The sequence below is a fragment of the Emys orbicularis genome, chromosome 4, assembly GCF_028017835.1.
Source record: "Emys orbicularis isolate rEmyOrb1 chromosome 4, rEmyOrb1.hap1, whole genome shotgun sequence".
Taxonomy (NCBI): Eukaryota; Metazoa; Chordata; order Testudines; family Emydidae; genus Emys; species Emys orbicularis.
In genome coordinates, this window is record NC_088686.1 from 24,891,511 (window position 1) to 24,913,554 (window position 22,044).

The 22,044-nt window shown below is 40.1% G+C and overlaps 1 protein-coding gene across 1 annotated transcript in view; it reads left to right on the forward strand.

The window, feature by feature from the left end:
- Positions 1-17,789, forward strand: part of BEGAIN (brain enriched guanylate kinase associated) — a 126,334-nt gene extending 108,545 nt beyond the window's left edge. Inside the window, exons 6-8 of the mRNA XM_065402613.1 lie at positions 9,672-9,779; positions 13,528-13,611; positions 16,416-17,789. Coding sequence (XP_065258685.1) covers positions 9,672-9,779; positions 13,528-13,611; positions 16,416-17,789 — 1,566 coding nt within the window. The remainder of the gene's footprint in view (positions 1-9,671; positions 9,780-13,527; positions 13,612-16,415) is intronic.
- The last annotated feature ends 4,255 nt before the right edge of the window (positions 17,790-22,044 follow it).

A 22,044-nucleotide genomic window follows, 5' to 3' on the forward strand; every position in this document is an offset into this window, starting at 1 on the left:
AAAGTTTATAAATCCAATATGATAGCAGAGATGTAGTGATTTGCTAGTTTTCCATAAGTCTCTCAGGGCTACCCAAAATAACCTTGGGAATCTCTGTCCACTTGCTCAGTATTCCACCCTGTCAGAATCCATCAGTCCAGAGATGCAGGATAATTCCCTTGAACCAGTATTTATAGATTCTGCTCACAGAAGACAATCTGAACAATAAAAAGAACGAGGAGTACTTGTGGCACCTTAGAGACTAACAAATTTATTTGGGCATATGCTTTCATGGTCTAAAACCCACTTCATCGGATGCATGCAGTGGAAAATACAGTAGGAAGATATATATACACAGAGAACATGAAAAAATGGGTGTTGCCATACCAACTCTAATGAGACTAATCAATTAAGGTGGGCTATTATCAGCAGGAGAAAAAAAACTTTTGTAGTGATAATCAGGATGGCCCACTTCAAACAGCTGACAAGAAGGTGTGGGTAACAGTAGGGGGGAAATTAACATGGGGAAATAGTTTTTACTTTGTGTAATGACCCATCCACTCCCAGTCTTTATTCAAGCCTAATTTAATGGTGTCCAGTTTGCAAATTAATTCCAGTTCTGCAGTTTCTCGTTGGAGTCTGTTTTTGAAGTTTTTTTGTTAAATAATTGCGACTTTTAGGTCTGTAATTGAGTGACCAGGAAGGTTGAAGTGTTCTCCGACTGGTTTTTGAATGTTATAATTCTTGACGTCTGATTTGTGTCCATTTATTCTTTTGCGTAGAGACTGTCCGGTTTGGCCAATGTACATGGCAGAGGGGCATTGCTGGCACATGATGGCATATATCACATTGGTAGATGTGCAGGTGAATGAGCCTCTGACGGTGTGGCTGATGAGATTAGGTCCTATGATGGTGTCCCTTGAATAGATATGTGGACAGAGTTGGCAATGGGCTTTGTTGCAAGGATAGGTTCCTGGGTTAGTGTTTTTGTTGTGTGGTGTGTAGTTGCTGGTGAGTATTTGCTTCTGGTTGGGGGGCTGTCTGTAAGCGAGGACTGGCCTGTCTCCCAAGATCTGTGAGAGTGAGGGATTGTCCTTCAGGATAGGTTGTAGATCCTTGATGATGCACTGGAGAGGTTTTAGTTGGGGGCTGAAGGTGACAGCTAGTGGCATTCTGTTACTTTCTTTGTTGGGCCTGTCCTGGAGTAGGTGACTTCTGGGTATTCTTCTGGCTCTGTCAATCTGTTTCTTCACTTCAGCAGGTGGGTATTGTAGTTTTAAGAATGCTTGATAGAGATCTTGTAGGTGTTTGTCTCTGTCTGAGGGGTTGGAGCAAATGCTGTTGTATCTTAGAGCTTGGCTGTAGACAATGGATTGTGTGATGTGGTCTGGATGAAAGCTGGAGGCATGTAGGTAAGTATAGCGCTCAGTAGGTTTCCGGTATAGGGTGGCGTTTATGTGACCATCGCTTACTAGCACTGTAGTGTCCAGGAAGTGGATCTCTTGTGTGGACTGGTCCAGGCTGAGGTTGATGGTGGGATGGAAATTCTTGAAATCAGTGTCTTTACCCACATGGGTTTTGATGAATAGCAATTGCAGATTGAGCCTGTGAATTTCCATTGTTGAACACAATGACCCTTGCTTTGAAGTTAGTGTTCTATTTCCTGGCATTCACACGTAATTTATTTATAGTAATATACATAATGCAATTGCCTGCCAATACATTATAAGAGGGATAGATAAGTGAAGCAATATGAGTATCATTTATTAGTATTCATGAAGTTCTAACACCTGAATATGCACACACTTTGATCTAGGATTATTTAATTACAGGGGCATACATAATGTAATGTGATAGCAATCAACAGGTTTATAGATAAGTGAAGGCAATGCCATTAACATTCCCTTTGAAGTGATCTAACACAGGCAACCTGCTAGACATCATCACAACTTAGACCCTCACTCATGTTCAGCCACAAACTTATTCCATATATTCATCAGCCAAATTTTTCAAAATAGGAGCTTTGTAGTTACGCTCTGAAGTCCATGTGTAGACACCAAAGTGTGGGATTTTCAAAAGTGCCTAAGTGTCTTAAGAGTGAAAGCCCTATTAACTTCACAGTATAAGTAAATATATTAGAAACTGGCCCTAAGTGAATTGATTGGTACTTACTTGCTAGAGATTGTTTTCACTCTCTAAACATTACTACAAATTATTTGCACGAACAAAGTGTTTTACCCTTATTAATAATTATGCCGGAGATTTTCAAGACAAAAGGCATTTAGGTGCTTAATTCCCCTTGAAAGTGAATTAGAATTAAGATGCTTATCTGTCATCTGTGCCTCTGCAAATTTCCTCCTACAAAGACTCATTCTGTGTAAGTAATCAGTGGTTACCCAATACCATCTCTATGTGCAACATAAAAGTAATCAAATATTAATAACACACAACAAGATTTATCAGGGTTCAACCTGTCACCCTCTGGAAAAGCCAATCATAGATTGTTATGTAGTGATGGCCAGCTCATTCTAACGTCTTACCGCCCAGACCTCAAGCTGTTTTTAAGAAAATGTACAAATTCTTCAGAAAAAATCCACAACGATTGACCCAGATTACCTAAACACTAGGCTAAAGAGCAGACCGTTGACCAGCTGCCTTTCTTTATCTCATTTTATGCAGTTAAAGTTTTAGCAAGCTTTGGACAGCATCAATCACTTCTCAGCTTTGAGAGATGATAGAATGCCACCACAAATGAGGTTTGCAACATGATCCCCTTAAGGGAACATCAAGAACAGGATTTTCATACCTGCCAAACTGAATGTGACATTTCCACAGGCCAGCCCTTTCATTTGCATCAATGAGACTGATTTCAAAGGGTCTGTGCACACCTCAGAGCTCTCCATGGATGGCAAGGAAGTCAGCAAGTGATCTTGACTCTGAGGATGACAGAACTTTATTGGAGGAATTCCTCCAACTGCTGAAATCGTTGTCCTTCAAAGCACTGAAGTGGGTCTAAAAGTTAGTATCAAAGAAACAACCTTTTGGCTGACTTCACTTACTTTGAAGGACAATAGTATGAGCCTTCGCAGATCCACTGACAAACAATTAGAGTATTAAGTAGGTCATTTTGTTCAGTTTTTGATACTCATTTATATTCTTAATCCATTACGTTCTTTATGCCCGCTCACAGTTATGCACATAAAAAAACAGAAGCAGATAGTCTAAATATGGTGCTCCTTCTTCTAACCCACCAAATATAAATGGTTCATTAATCTGAAGACAAACCCGAACACTGTTTGGGGTTTTTTTTATTTGCCACAATCATTTGTGCACTGCATAGTGATGCTAGAAGCCAGATTTAATGCTCACTGTTAGTTGTGAGATTGCCTTGCACATACTGTGAGCTGGGCTTTGACCTGAAGGTTCCTGCTTATTTATAACCTGAAGGGGTTCCAGTCCCTTTGTATTCTAAGGTCTGTGCTGCACAATGACTGACAGTTCTTTGTCTATTAAGGTTTGCTTTCCATTTACATAATGAACTGGGCACTTCATATCCTAGGAATAATATGGATGGGATTTTCAAAAACCCTCAGAACTGATCTATCTCTGCTCCCACTGCATAATTAGGCTAATTGTGAGTGCTTTTGAAATTCCCACCATAGATTGTAACAATCTATCAAACTATAACAAGGATGTGGCATGTTGTACTTCTGCCTCACAAAGTGTATTTTCATACCTGTTAAGACTCAAGGTCCAGAAATCTGGAGATTATATGCAAATTACTCAATGCCTTCATTTGCAAATTTGCATGTTTAATTATTATGCACTGCCTCATTTATGTAAGTGACAGCAAATGTCCTAGATACCAGAATTTAAGTCTGACATGGCTGTGCCATGAAACAAGCTTTAGAGACACAGGAAATGCGGTGTTCCTGGCTGACTCTGCAATCCCTTTGGGTTGGTGCCACGATAACTCAGGATGCTCTTTGAGGCTCTGCCCCGATTGTTCCTTGTCCTGCACTGGGTGGAGGACTGCGGTCAGATTGCCAGCCCTTGTCCTGCCTGCTGCTTGCTCTGGATTGGAAAGGGGATCTGGCTGCATCCGGTCATCTGCTGGGGATGATCTGGCTGGGCTGCCAGCTTCTAAGAGGGTCAAGTTCTGGCTGCTTCTTGCCCCTTGATTTCTGGTGGTGAGGGCTCTGGCTCCCCTGTCTGCTATCCCTTGGCTGGGGTGAGTCTCTGGCTGCTGACCCATCGTTTCTGGTCATAGGTTCCCATGGCCAGAACACTGTCCTATGCTGCTCCAGGCATAGTTCTGAGTCTATGGCCATGGGTGGTTTGGGAGACTATGAGTTAGAACCCTCCTGGTTGGGGTCTCAGACTGTAACCACAGAAATCCTGCCTAGAACAACCCTTACCTAGGGTATCTCCTCAGTTCTCCAAATCAGGAGACTGACGCTCCTGGTCAGGAGCAGAGGAATTAAGAGCTGAGAATGGGAACCTCCAGGCCATGACAGGAGATTGACCAGCTCCATACTTTGATGAATGGTTTTTATTTATTTGGATTTTAAACTATTTTTTATTTTAAAAAAATGCCTATCCACGACTCTAGGCACTTTAGCACCATTGCTAATTATACAATGTGATGAACTCAGCCAATCAGAAACCTACAGAAACTCATTTCCACCCCTTTATTGTTATGGAAAGCCCTCTCAAAAACCCTATGGAACAGGTGTCTTTTGCAGCATGCCAACAGGGGTACCAAATTCTGTCTATTTTGGACCAAGAAGAAGCAAGTTCCAGAGTCTCGGCACCCTCACCAAGAATGACCTGCCAGCTACCCCTTCCCTTTTATAATAAAAGGTATGCAACTTGAACACCACTGCTGACTGCAGCAGTGGCACAGGGAGGCCATCCCTAGGCCATTTTAGGACTTTATAGGTCATAACCAACACCATAACTTCTACCCAGACACCAATAGGCAGTCAGTGCAGGTCCCAGAACACTGGTGTCATGTTCTCAGCGAAGTGTCCTGCTCAATAAACAACCCACTGAGTTCTGCATCAGCCTGAGCCTCCAAATGGTTTCAAGGAATGGACCCATGAGAGTGCAGTTCAATAGGATACTCTTGATATAACTATGATGTGATTGGAAAAACAGAGACTTGGTGGGGTAACTCACATGACTGGAGCGCTGTCATGGCATGTTCAGGATGGAGCAGCGGGGGAGAAAAGGTGGAGGAGTTGCACGGTGTGTAAGAGAGCAGTATGATTGCTCAGAGCTCCACTATGAAACTGGAGAAAAGCCTGTTGAGAGTCTTTGGGTTAGCGTAAATAACCCAAAGTTTAGAGGCGAGAGCAACAAGGTGGGCATCTGCTATAGACCACCGGACCAGGAGGATGAGGCTTTCTTCGGACAACTAACAGAAGTTTCCAGATCACAGGCCCTGGTTCTCATGGGGGACTTCAATCATCCTGACATCTGCTGGGAGAGCAATACAGCAGTGCACAGACAATCCAGGAAGTTTTTGGAGAGTGTTGGGGACAACTTCCTGGTGCAAGTGCTGGAGGAACCAACGAGGGGCCATGCTCCTCTTGACCTGCTGCTCACAAACGGGGAAGAATTGGTAGGAGAAGTAGAAGTGGGTGGCAACCTTGGTAGCAGTGACCATGAGATGGTCGAGTTCAGGATCCTGACAAAGGGAAGAAAGGAGAGTAGCAGAATATGGACCCGGGACTTCAGAAAAGCATACTTTGACTTCCTCAAGGAACTGATGGGCAGAGCCCCTGGGAGGCTAATATGAGGGGGAAAGGAGTCCAGGAGAGCTGGCTGTATTTTAAAGAAGCCTTATTGAGGACACAGGAGTAAACCATCCCGATGTGCAGAAAGAATAGCAAATATGGCAGGAGACCAGCTTGGCTTAACAGAGAAATCTTCGGTGAGCATAAACACAAAAAGGAAGCTTACAAGAAGTAAACTTGGACAGATGACTAGGGAGGAATATAAAAATATTGCTCAAACATGCAGGGATGTAATCAGGAAGGCCAAAGCACAATTGGAGTTGCAGCTAGCAAGGGATATGAAGGGTAACAAGAAGGGTTTCTACAGGTATGTTAGCAACAAGAAGAAGGTTGGGGAGAGTGTGGGACCATTATATTCTTGCTAGCATGTTAAAGAAGTATGGATTGGATGAATGGACTATAAGATGAATAGAAAGCTGGCTAGATCGTCAGGCTGAACGGGTAGTGATCAACGGCTCAATGTCGAGTTGGCAGCTGGTATCAAGCAGAGAATTTGTCCCTATCTCTCTGCCTCAGGACTGCTGACATTAATAATGTCATTTCTAATTATGAGAAATCTATGCAACTTTTTAAATAAATCAGTCACATTTGGGCAGACACCAAGACTGGAAAATGTCAAAGTGACAAGCTATCAGTAACTAAATTAAAATGGAAACCATATTCAACCTTATTCAGTATTATTCAATGTAGTGGAAGGTATTGCTGCCAGACCACTTTAATCTGCCAGTTCTTTCCATATACAGCCATCGATACAGGATATAAATCCTAGTTTGTCCAAAACCTTCCAACATTGGAAAATACAGTGGGGCCCAATTCAGTTCTATTGCACAGAAGTAACAACTACTGAATTCAGGGAGACAGAGCAAATGGAAACCCAACTGGTTGAGAATTCATCAGCTGCAAGCGGTATTTAGTGCATTGTGTCTATCGCATACTGGGATATCTTAAAAATTAAATCTGCATACAATAGACCTTGAGTAAAATTTTCAAGTGACTTAGAAGCCTAAGGCCAGATTTTCAAAGGTATTTAGATGCCTAAAAATGCAGATAGGCACCTACTGTGATTTTCAAAAATGCCTAAGCAGGTGAGGCACTTTACTCCCATTGATTTTCTGGTCAGATTCGCAAGTTCCGCCAGATGCCTAATGCATATTTAGACACCTAAATTCCTTTGAAAATCTAGCCCTAAAGTGACTAAGGGCCAGATCTGTAAAGGTACCTAGTGGGGTTTACAAAAGCACCTAGGCACAAAGCTTCCATTGAGCTAGGCACCAAAATATCTTTAAAAATCTGTCCCTTAGGAGCCTGCATCTAACAGAAAGGCAGTGGGACTCAGGCTCCTACATGCCTTAGTCTCTTTTGAAAAATAAGACGTAGGAGCTTTTTATCCTTTGGCTTTTCCACTGCACATGTACAAGCCATCACCAACACTGGCACTAGTTGCCAGTCTGACTGGCAGTCTGCTCGGCAAGGCCAAGGCCAGAATGGTGATGGAGACTGAACTACCCTTTTACCCGTAAATGATCATTCCAGGTTAGGGTGATGGGACAGTCTGAAGAAGCCAACACAGTCTGGAGAATCTTGGACTCTCGTTGCCTGTCCTGTCCCGTTTTGTCGATAAGAAGGGAGCTTCAGTCAGCCTGACACTTTTTAAAACAAGCACCAAGTTCCCTTCAATGGATTTTAGAATGTGCTTTTCTTTGAACAACTGCTTAGTATGTGAAGTTCGCCACTTTCTGCTTTCATAATCTCTTTTTATTGTAGCCGCCTGCTCCATAACCAGATAATTAACCTTGATATTTGTTCGGTGCCCTCAGGACACCTAACTCCCACTGCTGTCAATTATCAGACAATGCTGAGCCTGTAGTGATGGAAGATTTTTCCTTGACTCTGTCACACTGACACACATGGCACTGGGGAAATTTAACTCTCTAATACAGTTTGCCTGTTGGAAAAAATCCTTCACAACTTTTTAAAAGAAATCTAGAGTGAAAAATCGGGTCCTGGACCCATTGCTAGAGTGAGGAGTCAAAGCAGAAAAGAAGTAGGCCAGTGGTTATCTTGCCTAGTATTCTGATTTGCTGTGTGGCTTTTTAAAAAAGATCTTACTAGATAATTGCTGTCAGCGGCATTTTGGTGAAGGAGCAGTGTCCCCAATCCAACATCTCAGGTTGGTCTTGCATGTTTCTCTCAGGCAGCTATGCTGAAGGGATCACAGTAAAAGAGCTAATTTACTGTGGTTGGGATCTCTCACCCCACTGCTTCGAGAGCCTAACCCAGCAGTGCTTACACAGGCAAAGCTCACTTTGAAGTCATTTTTGTCTGAATTAGAGCCTGATTCATAGTCTATTGAAGTCAATGGAAAGCTTTCCAGCCCAGCTCTACAGACTTGTGCTAACAGGGCTCACTCTAGTGAGCTAGAAATAGCTGTGTAGATGTTGTGGCTCGGGCTGGAGTTTGGGCTCTGAAGTCTGGAGGAGGGGTGATGGGCTTCAGAGCCCAAGCTGCAATGTCAAAGTACCGTCTATACAGCTATTTTTGCACACTAGTGCAAGCCCCGTTAGCACAAGTCTGTGGACCCGGGCTGGCAGGCTCACTCCCGATGCAGTGAAGACATACCCATATTGCCTTGAGCGGGCTTTGACTCAGAGCCTTAGTGAGGAAGGATGAAAGGCCCGCTGGACTGGGACTCAGAAATCTGGACTCACGGTTACCATCTCTGCCACAGAATCTATGTGACCTTGGGCAAGTCACTTAATCTGTGCACCCCCATCTATAGAATTAAGATAGTATTTTTATTAAGATGATGTTAAAAAAAGTGAACAGAGTTTGAGCATAGAAGTTTCTGGTTATCAGGGAATAACGTACAGATTATCGAGGATGCAAAGTTTGGTTTAAGATCAGGTGGCATAAGGAATACATAATCAGCAATATCCTCGATTGGGGGTAAAAGGTTGATGGGTCAAAGTACAGGCATTGAGAGATGAGGGTATGAAGTTCATAGAGTGGCTATGTTCGGGTGTGGAGTATAATGAGTGGATATGATGATGAGGATGGATTGGCCCTCATTTGGTGAGATTTAATGTTCAGGGAGTTTATGGTTCCAGTTCATATGATCCAAGGGTGAAGGTCACTTGGTCCCTTTATCGTAGAAGAAACACTGAAGTATTAAAAGGTGACACAATAGGTTACGGGCCAGTTACACCTTACCTTTTGTGCTGATTTGTTTTCAGTCATACAATGTTGCTATAAACATCCTGGGTATCCTTGCAATGTAATCAGACCAGTGGGCAGAAAAGAAAGTGGAGAGGAAAAAGTTCAAATCATATGTTTTTCTCTTACTCTTATCCCAATCACAGTAAGTTAGCTCTTTCATTGTGATCCATTCTCCACTCATCAGGCAAATGAACTTTAGAAACAAACAACCTGATTTGTCTATCTCTGGGACCTCCCAGAAAAGTAAATGGTCCTGTTATTTTCTATGACTATTTGCTCCTCCTGCTTGGTGAAGATGGAAGCAAATGGTGTGATTGGAACATTTTTTTTGGAGAATTTGTTAGAGTGAAAGCCAGGGTTGATCCACCTCTCCAGGTTGGAAACCCCAGTGCACCCTATGGATAGTAGAGGATGATCAGTGCAGATGGTCTTTCATTTGCCATTTCGTTCCCATTGTCTACATTTTTTTCTGAATACATTTGACCTTCACGTTTACACAGCAGATCACCTAGTGTGCTGAGTGAAAGTAGCAGCTTATCTGGAAGCGGATAGGGAACATACTTGGTTTATGTTGTGCATCCCTCTGGCTTTGAAAATGGCATCATGCTATGAGTATTTTTCAGGAATTATATCACAGTGGCAAAAAATACTGACCAATCCATTTTTTATACACAGGGTCAACATTACGAAGAGGAAAAAAGGGCTTTAAGCCATGAAATAATAGCGCTCAATAATCATTTAATAGAAGCCAAGGTGACAATAGATAAGTTATCAGAAGATAATGTAAGTATTTAATTATGGATACTTCTCAAGATTGTGTGTGAAAGTGAATTAGGCAATACATTTTATATGTAATTATAGAATCATTACCTATTATTTACAGTAAATGTGACTTGTCAATCCTAGGATCAGAAACGTTACTGTTTGGAATTTCTTTCAGTGTATAATTTTAGCTTTTCTTACAATTCAATTACTGTGTTGCTGTGACTGTTCCTTAGAGTTTTTCCTCTATGCAAAAAATTATAAGGATTTAGGGACACTAAATTTGAACATAGCTATAATGCAGCTTTCTAAATACTTTTAAAAGGTGTTATTCTGCTATTGGGTTTTATGTAAGATTCAGTGGAGGTCACTGAGCAGACCGATGGAGGCATATGTCCCTAGGTACTGTATGGTGAATGTCCTGCATTGCACATAAGCATCAAAGAGAATTCTACAGATGATTACGGTCCCAATATATGCCCCTAAAATGTTACTGCCTTTCATTTGATCTTTTCATCTCACAAAAAGGATCAGATCAGTCAATCCTTACTCATTGGAATGGGACTCCTAGCATTAGTAAGCACTATTCGCATGAGGAATGGTTGCAGGACTGACCCACCTTAGCCCCAGAATTTAGATTTTCCCCTGCTAGCTCATGGTGTGGTATTGTATCTATCTCTGTATGAAATGAAACATGGAATATCCTTTGCAACTGTCATACATCTCATTAAATATTGCTGAAAATTATCATGCATTTTGAAACTGGCAAACAAGCTCATGAAATCGTTTTCCTGTACAAACTTAAAGGATGTGGCAGAGAGGGACAGATTGCATGTGTTTAGTTCATTATAATCCCACTCCCCAGATGGAGATATTAAGAAAAATACTTATGCTAGAGAAGACATTATAGTCTTGTTAGGACATTCCTGCATGGTCCCATATGTATATTTATGAACCCTTAGTCATATTTGAGAGTATCTTATTCCACAAATAGCCCCATTGAGTTTAATAGGACCACTCATACAAGTAACATCTTACTAATGGGAGCAAGGAGTTCAAAATCTGGCCCTTAATTTGTACCGCAATAAGGGTGTCAGAAAAATGGAATACATTTGTTATTCCCACTATTCTAATACCTGTAACTAAAAATACGCTATAAGTACAATAGGCTTAATTCTGGTTACAAGTATACTGATGATGTAAATATGGTGTAATTCCACTGAAGTCAATGGAATTTTTCCAGATTTACACTGGTATAAATGAAATTGGGTAAACATCTGCCCTGCAACTCCACTGACATCCATGGGATTGCATGAGAGCAGAATTTGATCCCACATGTGAACCAATCGCAGTTTTCAATTGTGGTGGTTTAAAATAGTCATATTGGATTGAACTAGAATATGGAGCATCCTCCAAGAAGCTGGTGTTGTTGTTATCACTATTATTATTGAGTATTTGTATTACATCAGAGCCTAGAGGCCCCAGCCAAGACTGAGGCCAATACTCATCTCCTCATACCCCAGAGTGAGTCATGTTGGGCAAAATCCTGCCCTCTGGTAATGGAGCTGCATTGGCAAACCTGAGGGGTGAATTTGGTCCAGTGTACTTTGCTCAAGAACTACCACATAGATCTTCCATATTCTACATCATTGTTAACTAGAGAAGCTGTTGAGCAACAGACCCTTATGAGACAAAGAGCATATCCTGGTCCTGCTGATATTTCTTAAATGGATGGTATTTCCCCCCACACTATGGGGGATCACAATATCTTAAATTCAGAAAATATGGGATGGAATATGAGACACCTTATGATGCCACTTACTGATTATTGATCTATTTGCTGTACTCTTGGCTGGTTTCCATCCAGAATTATATTGTATTCAAAGAGATGATTGATCCAGTCAGGTAGTGTATCCCATCATGTTGGGGATACGGTACATCCACTACATTCAACTAATGTGATTTTCTACATACATTTTTCATACATTTTTTGAAGATGTTTAATATAAAAAAGGCTCAAAAATGTGTTCTACACTTTCCATGGCCATGTCTTCACAGACAGTGAAGCAGCCAGTCTTGAAATAAGGGATGAGACATAGGAACGATTTCATTCTTGAGTGCCGAATTGTGCCATTAGGAATCTAAAGTAGCTGTCTTTGGTTTTATATTGTGCAGCAATATGCTGGAAGTACGATACGTATGTAAAATATGCCAGAACCATATGCACATGCAACAGAGATTTTGTTTTTAAATTAAATGTTTAGATTCCTACTGTTTGCATCTGTTTTCCAGAGTCAGGGTCTGAGTCACTAACATCAAATTAAAAAGAGAATTACCTGGTAACCGTTGTTTACTTTATATATATAGTCTTTATATTTGAGGCAGAGAGTGAGAGGTATATAGAAAGCCAAATCAAATAAATCATCATAGTTTGCAAACATTGTTTAAGGGTATTTGAATCTACAGATGTAGATCCAACTGGACCAAAGAAAATCTACTTCTGCTTTTCCCACATTCATAGCAAGGTGATCCCAGGAGCTTCTTATCGGACTGATTCTGCATATTAGCTATATTTTCTCAAAAGTGGTATTCAGAAAAGAGACTTTTTCCCCTTGTTCTTTTATAGAAAATTGACATGTTGATTTTTAAGAGAATAAATAGAATGGAGAAGTTGGCATGCAATGAAATTCCAGAATTAGCACCCAGGGGAAAAAATGAAGCTATTTTAATCACAAACACATTTTCTCTATAAACATTATAAAATGTTTACAAGTTTTGCATGGCCTGGTGTCTGTAGGGTTCTTAATTCTTTCTGTGATACATCTGTGCATAACTATAGGGCTTACTTCTGAAAATAAGCTTCATCAGTAATGGCACCTTAACAGTGGAACATTGTATAAGTTGTATATCAGTGGCCCTATAGATGCTGCATCAGAGGATAGTCATGTGTGCTAAAATAGTACAAAGCAAGACTGAATATGGAGTTAAGCACAGATTTCTGTTCTGGATTCCCCCACTAAACAGGCTGCAGGAGCCAATCAGCACAGAAAGAACATAACTAACCCATTTATTTATGTTTCCTCAGTGTGAAATCCTCTTGCTACTTCCTGGTTCATTAAATGTAGTGCAGAATGCAACTATATTGCAAATATCTTAAGTCTCATTGCAAGCCATAGTATTTGATGTCATCAAATGAGGCATTTTGGGATATCTTTAGTGACCCAGGAAGTACCAAGGGGAATTCACACAGGAAAGAAAGAGACCATTTTTTTAAAAAAAATAATGTTAAAACAATGTCTATGATGAATTCCCCCCTACAACCTGATGAGACTATTTCAGGTATCTCTAAAATGGGATCTAAGTGATTTGGGGGCTATTCAGTACAGAATATTTATGCTTAAGTCAAATTTCCTTTTTATTGTAGAGTTCACCTTTATTATAGTACTCAGTCTCTCAGGCATGCTTACTATGTAATGCTGAGTTCCCCATGGTAAGTATTCACCCAAGACTGATGTTTTTTAAGTAATACTGTTTAAAACTTCTCTTTCTGGTCCCTTCCTCCCTCCCCCCCCCCCCCCCCCCTTTATAACCAGTTGAGCAACATTTCAGGAGCGTGTACAAAAAATAGAAACCTAATGAATTAGAAAAATAAAATGTGCTCTGCATTTTCCCAGCATAAAACATACAACGTTTGCCCAGAAATGGGAGCAAGACTCAAAGCCTTAGGTTAGTTGCAAGCCATAAAAATGAGGCTTTTTTTGTTTTTTAGGAGCTCTATAGAAAGGACTGCAATTTAGCTGCTCAGCTGCTCCAGTGCAGCAAGAATTACGACAGGGCACATAAGCTTTCTGAGGTAATGTGATCAAACTTAATGAATATACAAAGAAATAATGTTTCTTGGAAAACCGAATATTCATGCGTGATCAATCCCAAAACCTGTTTGCCTTTAAAGCTCTGATTTTTTTCTCCTTTAAGAAACAGAAAGGGATGTATATATCTGTTGGTTTTCTGTGCAGCTGAGGATAGGTGCTGGAACTAGGGGGGCTGGAGGCACAGCAGCACCCACTGGCTTGAAGCGGTTTCCATCATATCCAGGGTGTACAGTTTTGTTCAATGGCTCTCACCACCCCCACTATACAACTTGTTCCAACACCCCTGCAGCTGAGGGAATTGTTAACAAAATCCCAGCTTCAGATGAAACGTGATGATATTTTCTTTTTCGAAAGCGCTGGTATGGTTTGGAATGGGCCTTATCGATCTTGTGCAAAAAGAAAAAAATTAGCATAATCAAAGCACTAAGAATGTTCAGGCCACTAGAATGTAAAATGATAAAAGAAACAATGAGATCCTGCAGGCATCAAGGTATCTTTCCAGGATCAATTTTCCCCATCAAGCTATTTCCCAGCACATACAACTACATTCCAAGAATCAATTTTAAAACAAGCTAATGGGAAAGGACATCTTTTTCTAAGGCAACCAGAAAACCCTCTTTGATTTCCAGAGTGTAAACTTTGGTTAAATTAGACTTATCCCTAAACCTTCCAAGGAGCAGAAGTTTGAGAAACTGACCCTTTCAAGTTGAGGCAAATGGTTTAAAAAAAATCATGATTAGGGCTGTATTTGTGTCATGGCATGGTACAAATCAGAGCAAAACAGCAGGAAAAAACCATGAACATTTAGCCACATGTCTATAACCTAAGGTGAAATCCTGGCCCCACTCACTAAAGTCAACGAGACTGTCATTGGCTTCAATGGTGACAGGATTTCACCCCAGGCTTTTAAATCATCTCATGACCTCTGAGACACTTTTGGCCTGATCCTACTCTCACAGAGATCAATGGGATTTAACAGGAGCTGGGTCAGTCACTTACCGGTCTATTCTTCATTCTTATGGATGGGTATCTCAATGCAGGAGATTGGTCTTTTTCTAAACCAACTTTTGGAACTGTCTTACACTGGGCAGCACCTCCAAGATGTATGTTTGTATGGCAGAGGTTATTGCTACTAACACACCAATTTCTTCCAGCAGTTTCATTAAAACAGTGCTCTCAAATTGCCTTATTTATGCAGTTCTTTGATAGACTAGTGCAAAACTAAATATTAAATGTATTGACTATTTCAATATCAGTATAATGCTGAGAGATACTAAATACATCTGGTAACTGAAGTTGTCTGGTCAATAAGGACAATGATTTACTGGAACAAAGGCAGAGATTCCAAATGTCCTGATCCTGCAAATGATTGCAGCTGAGAGCAATGCAGTAAGCACGGTACATGATCCCAAGCATTTCCAGGATTGGGCCCTACATAGACTCAACACTTACTGAAAAGTATCCAGGGTGGTGTGTTGTGGTGGAGGCTTTGTTGGTTGGTTAGTTGGATTTTTGTTTGTTTTTTCCCCCAATTTCCAAAAGCTCTGTCATCTATTCAGCTGAAGAGGCAAATATTCCATTTATCACTGCAAGCATTTATTACTCAGCAACTCTGAGTATATTGTGAGGAACAATTATTTCTTTAAAAAGATTAAATAAGTGGATGCATTGCAAAACACTGAATATCTTGACAAATCCATGAACAAGCAATTTTAGAGGACACAAGAATGTGAGCTGTGGTGTGGCGTACCACTAACATGAGATCAATACCATTTTAGTAATTCCAGCCCCAGTGAGTGATAGCCAAAAAGGGGTTGATAGTTCTTTTCCTTAAAAGACTTCAGGATATAAATATATAAATAATGCATAAAACAGATCAAACAGTAGTGTAATTATTGCAGTATGTTCTCACAAAAATTGCACCTATCCAGCATAGTAGTTTCATGCTAAATGATCTGTTTTCTTTTGCAATAGTAACCACACCTTTATGGTGATTTACATGGTCTTATCTTACAACTTGTTCTTTCAATCTTTGTTGCATCTGTAGTTACTATTACTAATATTTCTATGAGCAATATTACATACCTTATTTCAAATGGAGGATACACGGATTAAATTAACAACATATGAATTAACTTAAAATATCATGGAAGGTGTATTGATTAAAAAGGACTGTCATCTTACACCAAACTAATAGGCTTGCCATTTCACATCACGTCATATTTTGAATGCCTTAAGGTCTCTGGGTTAATCCGAGTATAAAAGCTCGCAAGTGAAGCTGGAAAATGAGGAACCATATGTTATACAATGTGGAATCATTATCAACAGTGCTCACCCTTAAAAACTTTTGCCGTAGAGTAATGGGGATGCTTACTTCAATATTTGCAGTACCCCTTATGCTACTGTAGGAAATACAGCTATTTATTTAGTAATAACCTTATTTAGTGATATAATGCAACTGGTAAGCTTTTAAGAGTGACCACTGTATAACTGATATAAAAGGAGCAGAAGAATTTAATTTTTAGTATTTGGTCATGGTTGTAAAAAAGCATCGTAATAGTGATGGGTGAATCTCAAAAGGTTCAGTGTTTGGGGGGGTCAAGTAAGAATCCAAGGGCTAGATTCTCAGTTGGTATAAATTGGCACATGATTTACACCTTGTACACACTGAAATAAATAATACTGTCTGGTCCACTCATTCATCTGTGTTCCATAAGTGTAGCTAGACACCATTAATGACTTTCTTCCTATTTTCCTTCCCCCCTACCACTTCTCTATGTTACAGCTGCCATCTGACTTTCAAGAGAGAGTCAGCCTCCATCTGGAAAAGCATGGATGCAGCCTTTCTGTACCCTTGTGTCACACATCATTTGCCGATAACATACCAACTTGCGTCATCGCTAAGGTACTGGAGAAACCAGACCCAAACAGCTTGTCTTCACATTTGTCAAGTACATCTGCAAGGGATCACTCTTTTCAAGACTCCGTTGGGAAGCTTGGCCAAAAGCCCCAATATAAGTCTGACATCTACTGCAGTGACACCGCCCTTTATTGCCCTGAGGAGAGGAGGAGGGAGAGGAGACAAAGTGTTGATATGCAAGTGAAAGATGTGGGGTTTTTGAGGTCCCAGAACTCTACTGACAGCACTGTAGAAGAAGATGGCTTCCATTCTAGCTTCTCTCATGAAGCGTTCCCGGAATATGTTACCTCTTTACCAACCTCGAGCTCCTACTCCAGTTTCAGTGTTACCTCTGAGGAAAAAGAGAACGCCCAGGCCAGCACTCTGACAGCCTCCCAGCAAGCAATCTACCTGGGCAGCAGAGATGAAATGTTTGAAAGAAAGTCATGTTCTAGTTATGAACATCAGGGAAGTCCTAGGTTTGCCAAGTCAAAGTCCGTACAGCAAATGGAACTTGCTGATAACAATGAGAACTCTCCCACTTTTACTAGGACTCTGCCACCTTATGCTAATGAGCCTTTTCATTTCTCAGCCATAACGACGCAACAGGCATTGGCAACTCAGAAAATGCGTAACGACTGCATGAGCACCCATCTTTCAGAAGAAGACTTACCCGGGAGGTGGAGGCAGCTGAGCGTAGAGGACATTGGTGCATATTCTTACAGGAACGCTGGCAGACTATCACCCTGTAGCTTTTCGGAGCAGTACTACAGCAGCCCTATAAAAAAAGCAGAGAGCCGAACAAGCCCCATCTATGCTGGTTACAAAGGAGATAGCTTCTCAGAGGGAGAAGATATCTGTCAAAATAGACTTGTGGATTCTTGCTTCCTCAGAACAGACAGTGGCCTGAACATTGACATCAGCACTAGCTGTAAACAGGACAAGTTGCCCTCTTACAAAACAAAAGAACCAAGAGACCAAAAAAATGACAGGATCACAATGCAGTTGTGCAGTAGCAAAAATATCGAGAGTAGCCCAGTGTTGAAAAGAGAATACGTTGATGTGAGCCCAAACAGCTCAGCAGAATCCCTCAATCAGAGTTCAATGGAGGCTTCAGAGATCCATCAGTCTTCCATGGAGCAAGGAAGCCATTCAGGTCTTCACAGCAAACAGCAGCAGTTTCAACGGACTGGGAGCACTGGTTTGAGTCGGAAGGACAGTCTTACAAAAGCACAATTATATGGAACCCTTCTAAATTAAATAGCTTCCAAAACTGCAATAAGAAAAAACAAACAACATTTGATATTTCTTTTGAACGACAGGGTTCTAAGAAACAGGATTATTATAAATTATATATTCATAATGGTACTGTATGTTTAGAACAACAATCTGTACAAAAACATTACACAGCACTTTTCACACAACATCCTTTCCATCTGGAAGACCACCCTTTCTCCCCTTTTATAAACCTGAAATATTTTTATAAACAAAATGGTATTTATTAGATTATCCTTAATCTAAGCTATTTGAGCAGCAACCTTTTTCCTTCAAGCAGGTTTCTTATTTATTTTTGTGCATGAGGCCATCAGTGCCTGTACTCTTGGAGGAAGAGGGTAAAATCATCATTGTGATGACAAAAATCAAACCCACTTGATAAGATACCATCAACTCTGTGTTATGTGAAGCTGAAATGTATGAGAATGGTGAATTTAAAGAAGTATATTTTTAAATGAGAACAGAAATGAACCCTAAGTTCTTTCATACAAATGTATTTGAGTGAAAAATGTACACACAAAGTAATACAAATATTTTGTTCTTTTATTCCATTGTGTTTCTGCTTTCCTACTTTCCCTTGTATACTACCTCAAAGTAATTGAGGGTTTCTTGGTCACATATTTTCTGTAGGCTTGCATTTATATTGTCTAAAATGCATGAAGTGTCATAATTAGTACTGTATTTTGCATTACTTAATAAAAGACACCAGTGGAAATATTTTGATTTTGTCCTCTTTAAAATATGGTATATCCTGGGGGATGCAATTATTCACAATTGTTCTCTGTGGGATCAATCTGGAAAGGGGTTCCCATTAAATTCAGTGGGAGTTGAGGACACCCAGCACCCTGCTGGGGTTACTCAACGCCTTCCAGTATCTGAGAATCAGGCCCTATTTAACCCTCAAGAAGGAAAACCTCCAGATAATATAAAATCCAATAAATGTATGGCTCACCAATTGCTTTTGTGGCACTTTCTCTGTGTTTGCCTCTTTTAATTATCAGAATGAAAATCTCAGGCACAGATGAGTTATTCCACAAAATAGGGATGACTGTAGCAAGGGTGATTTCATTATGAGCAGCGGAAAATGGCCTGAAAGAGGACAAGAGAAAACAGCTGTATTATCTAAAACCCAATGACATATGTTCCCAAAAACAGTTACTTCATCATCACTGCAGGCTGCTGAGCTCACTAAGATGCTAGCGAGGGCCAATGGTGAAAGAATTCACAGAGACCAAAACAGCATTAAAAGGTATATCTTAAATTGGTAAAATACAGTTTCACGATTAAGATACATCCAGTTACACAGAGCTCTTCCAAATTGACCACTCCCAAATACAATTTGGAAGAGGAAGTTTAACCTGGGGATTTCAGCCATGTAATTTAATCTTGTTCAAATATACACTTGTGTCGCCCTCAGTTGGCTTCCGTGGGAGAGGAACATACACGCTGAGGAGGAGAATTTGGGCCTTAATATCCAATTGAATTGTACGAATAGGATTTGATGGATAGTGCAGTGTGCACTGGTAATGAGCACTGTAGTTAGTGGTGAAAACCAACCCTCCCTTCAAATACCTACTTCAGTCACTTACAACTTTCTCAAACCAATTCCTTTGCGCATGGCATGTTCCATGAATGGACGCAACCCAAAGGTAATATTTTTTTTCTTGTGTGGTTCAGTATTTTTCAAAGATAGAAACATTTAAAGACATACAGTAAAATCCTGGCTCATTGAAATCAATGGGAGCTTTGCCATTGACTTCAATGGAGCCAGGATTTCACTTGTAATTTTTGCATTTGCCCATAAGAATTTTCTCTTTGTTGCAATCCCTCCACTTAACAATGTACTGTTCATAGAGTAGCAGAAGGCAGATAGAAGAAACAAGAAGAGGAAAAGGATACATGAAAATGAGTCCCATGGACTTCACCTTCGTCTTTAATGGGAGTACTCATGGAATAAGCTATTACTCAATGCTATAGTAAGGGTGGTAGACTTCATCTCATATGGTTTATAAACCCGCGCACTTTTATGATGCCCCTGAATAGAGGCCACTTATTTAGTGCAATATAGACCCAGTACCCAATGAGCTCAGAGTGGAAAGCTAAACTACTTCTCAGGTAACTTAACTAACCACGTATCAGAGGGGTAGCCATGTTAGTCTGGATCTGTAAAAAGCAACAGAGTCTCCTGTGGCACCTTTAAGACTAACAGATGTATTGGAGCATAAGCTTTCGTGGGTGACATGCATCCAACGAAGTGGGCATTCACCCACGAAAGCTTATGCTCCAATACATCTGTTAGTCTTAAAGGTGCCACAGGACTCTCTGTTGCTCTTAACTAACCATGTAATTCATATTACATACTAGAAGAAAATATTGTCTAGTCTGGCTGAAAACGGATGAGTCTGATGAGTCACACAAGGCCAGGTTTTCAAGCACGCAGTACCAGCAGCCCCCATTGTTCTCTGTGTTCTCAGCTCTTTAAAACTGGCCCTTATTTATGTGCCTAAGTATTTGCTGAGCTCTTTAGAAAATCTGGCACTAAGTTCCCATTGTTATAATAATAATAACAACATATGGAGATATACCTATCTCATAGAACTGGAAGGGACCTTGAAAGGTCATTGAGTCCAGCCCCCTACCTTCACTAGCAGGACCAAGTACTGATTTTGCCCCAGATCCCTAAGTGGCCCCCTCAAGAATTGAACTCAACCCTGGGTTTAGCAGGCCAATGCTCAAACCACTGAGCTATCTCTGCCGCACCCTCTTTGAAGGTCTATAATGTTGTTGGGGGCTGTCACATTTTGCCACCTTTCTTCATATTGAGTAGCACCTTATTCTGAGAACAGACTTATTGAAGTCCATCGAATTGCTCATGGCATAACGTACCCTGTGACCAGTATGAAGAAGTGTGACAGACTCAGGCCCAAAGTGAATAATAGCTTTTCTAACCCTCTAACCTTAAAAGGCTAAAAACTGAAAAACAATTCTTACTGCGAGCTCAGTCAGGGATATAGGATTGCAGGCAGTCTTTAAAAATGGTCATAACATATTTGAATGAGACATATATTGATTTCTTGGTTCAGTGAATATGAAGATTTAGTGCAAGAGGTAAAAATTGACCTCTACATAATGTAAGTCAATATTTAATTCTCAGGCCGATAAATCTTCAGATTCACTGAATCAGAAGCCAGGAGTTTATTAATTCCTCATTAATATAATTCATCATTTGATACTTATGTAACTACTACCCTTAGCAATTTATGGACAATTAGGTTTATACTATGGAAGCTTTTATATGCCTGCTTGTTTAAAAGATTTTACTATTCTTTCACTCTAATGCAGTGTCAATGCTTGCTTGCATACCTCATTCAAATGTGTTATAGGAGCATCCAACATATTTGGTCACAGTTTATACAGGCTAGTATGGAAGACTGTAGACTAGATTTGGGCAACATTTTTTGATTGTAAAATATTTTTCATTGTAAAATAACCTTTTTTCTTAAAACAAATGTTTTCATGCAAAATTGTCAATACTATCAACATTTTTTTTTATTTTTGCAAAAACAAAATTCTGGTATTTTCAGTTGAATTTATCAAATGTTTATCAAAAAAATTGCCAAAAAGTTTCCTGCCATTTTTCATTTCTTGAAAACCAGATTTTTAGTAAATAGAAAATGTTGATAACCATTTTGATCACATTTTAAATTAAAAAAATTGAGAGAAAAAATAAAAATTCAGTAATTTGTAATATAAAATGGGTCCATTTCAAACTCGTCAAAAATTGTTTGGTTTTTTTCATGAAACTATTTTTTCATTTTTCTACCAACTCTAGTTTTGACTAAGAGGTTCCCTTCTCTAGCAATTGGTCCATGAGAGGTCTAAGATGTAAGAAGGTTGGGATGCCAGTACATGCCCGCTTGGTGGTTTTTCTTTATGTTCATTTGTTCGTTTTGTTTTTTGCATATTTTCACTTCTTATTTATTTTAGCTTGGAATCAAATCTCCTGAGAACCCTTATCACTGAACAGCTCCTTGGTGTATGCAGTTAGAGGTCACTAAAGGTAACGGAACAACTTTCCTTATGCTGTTTTCAGAACTCTCACTTCTTAGGGTTTGCTACAGATTAATTACTCAGTTCATCAGATGCACTATGATATTAGCAATGCTGTGCTTTGTCATCACACAAAGAACATGACTTAAGTATAGACCTAAGAGCTGCTGAGGGTTTAGAAGGCTGAGTA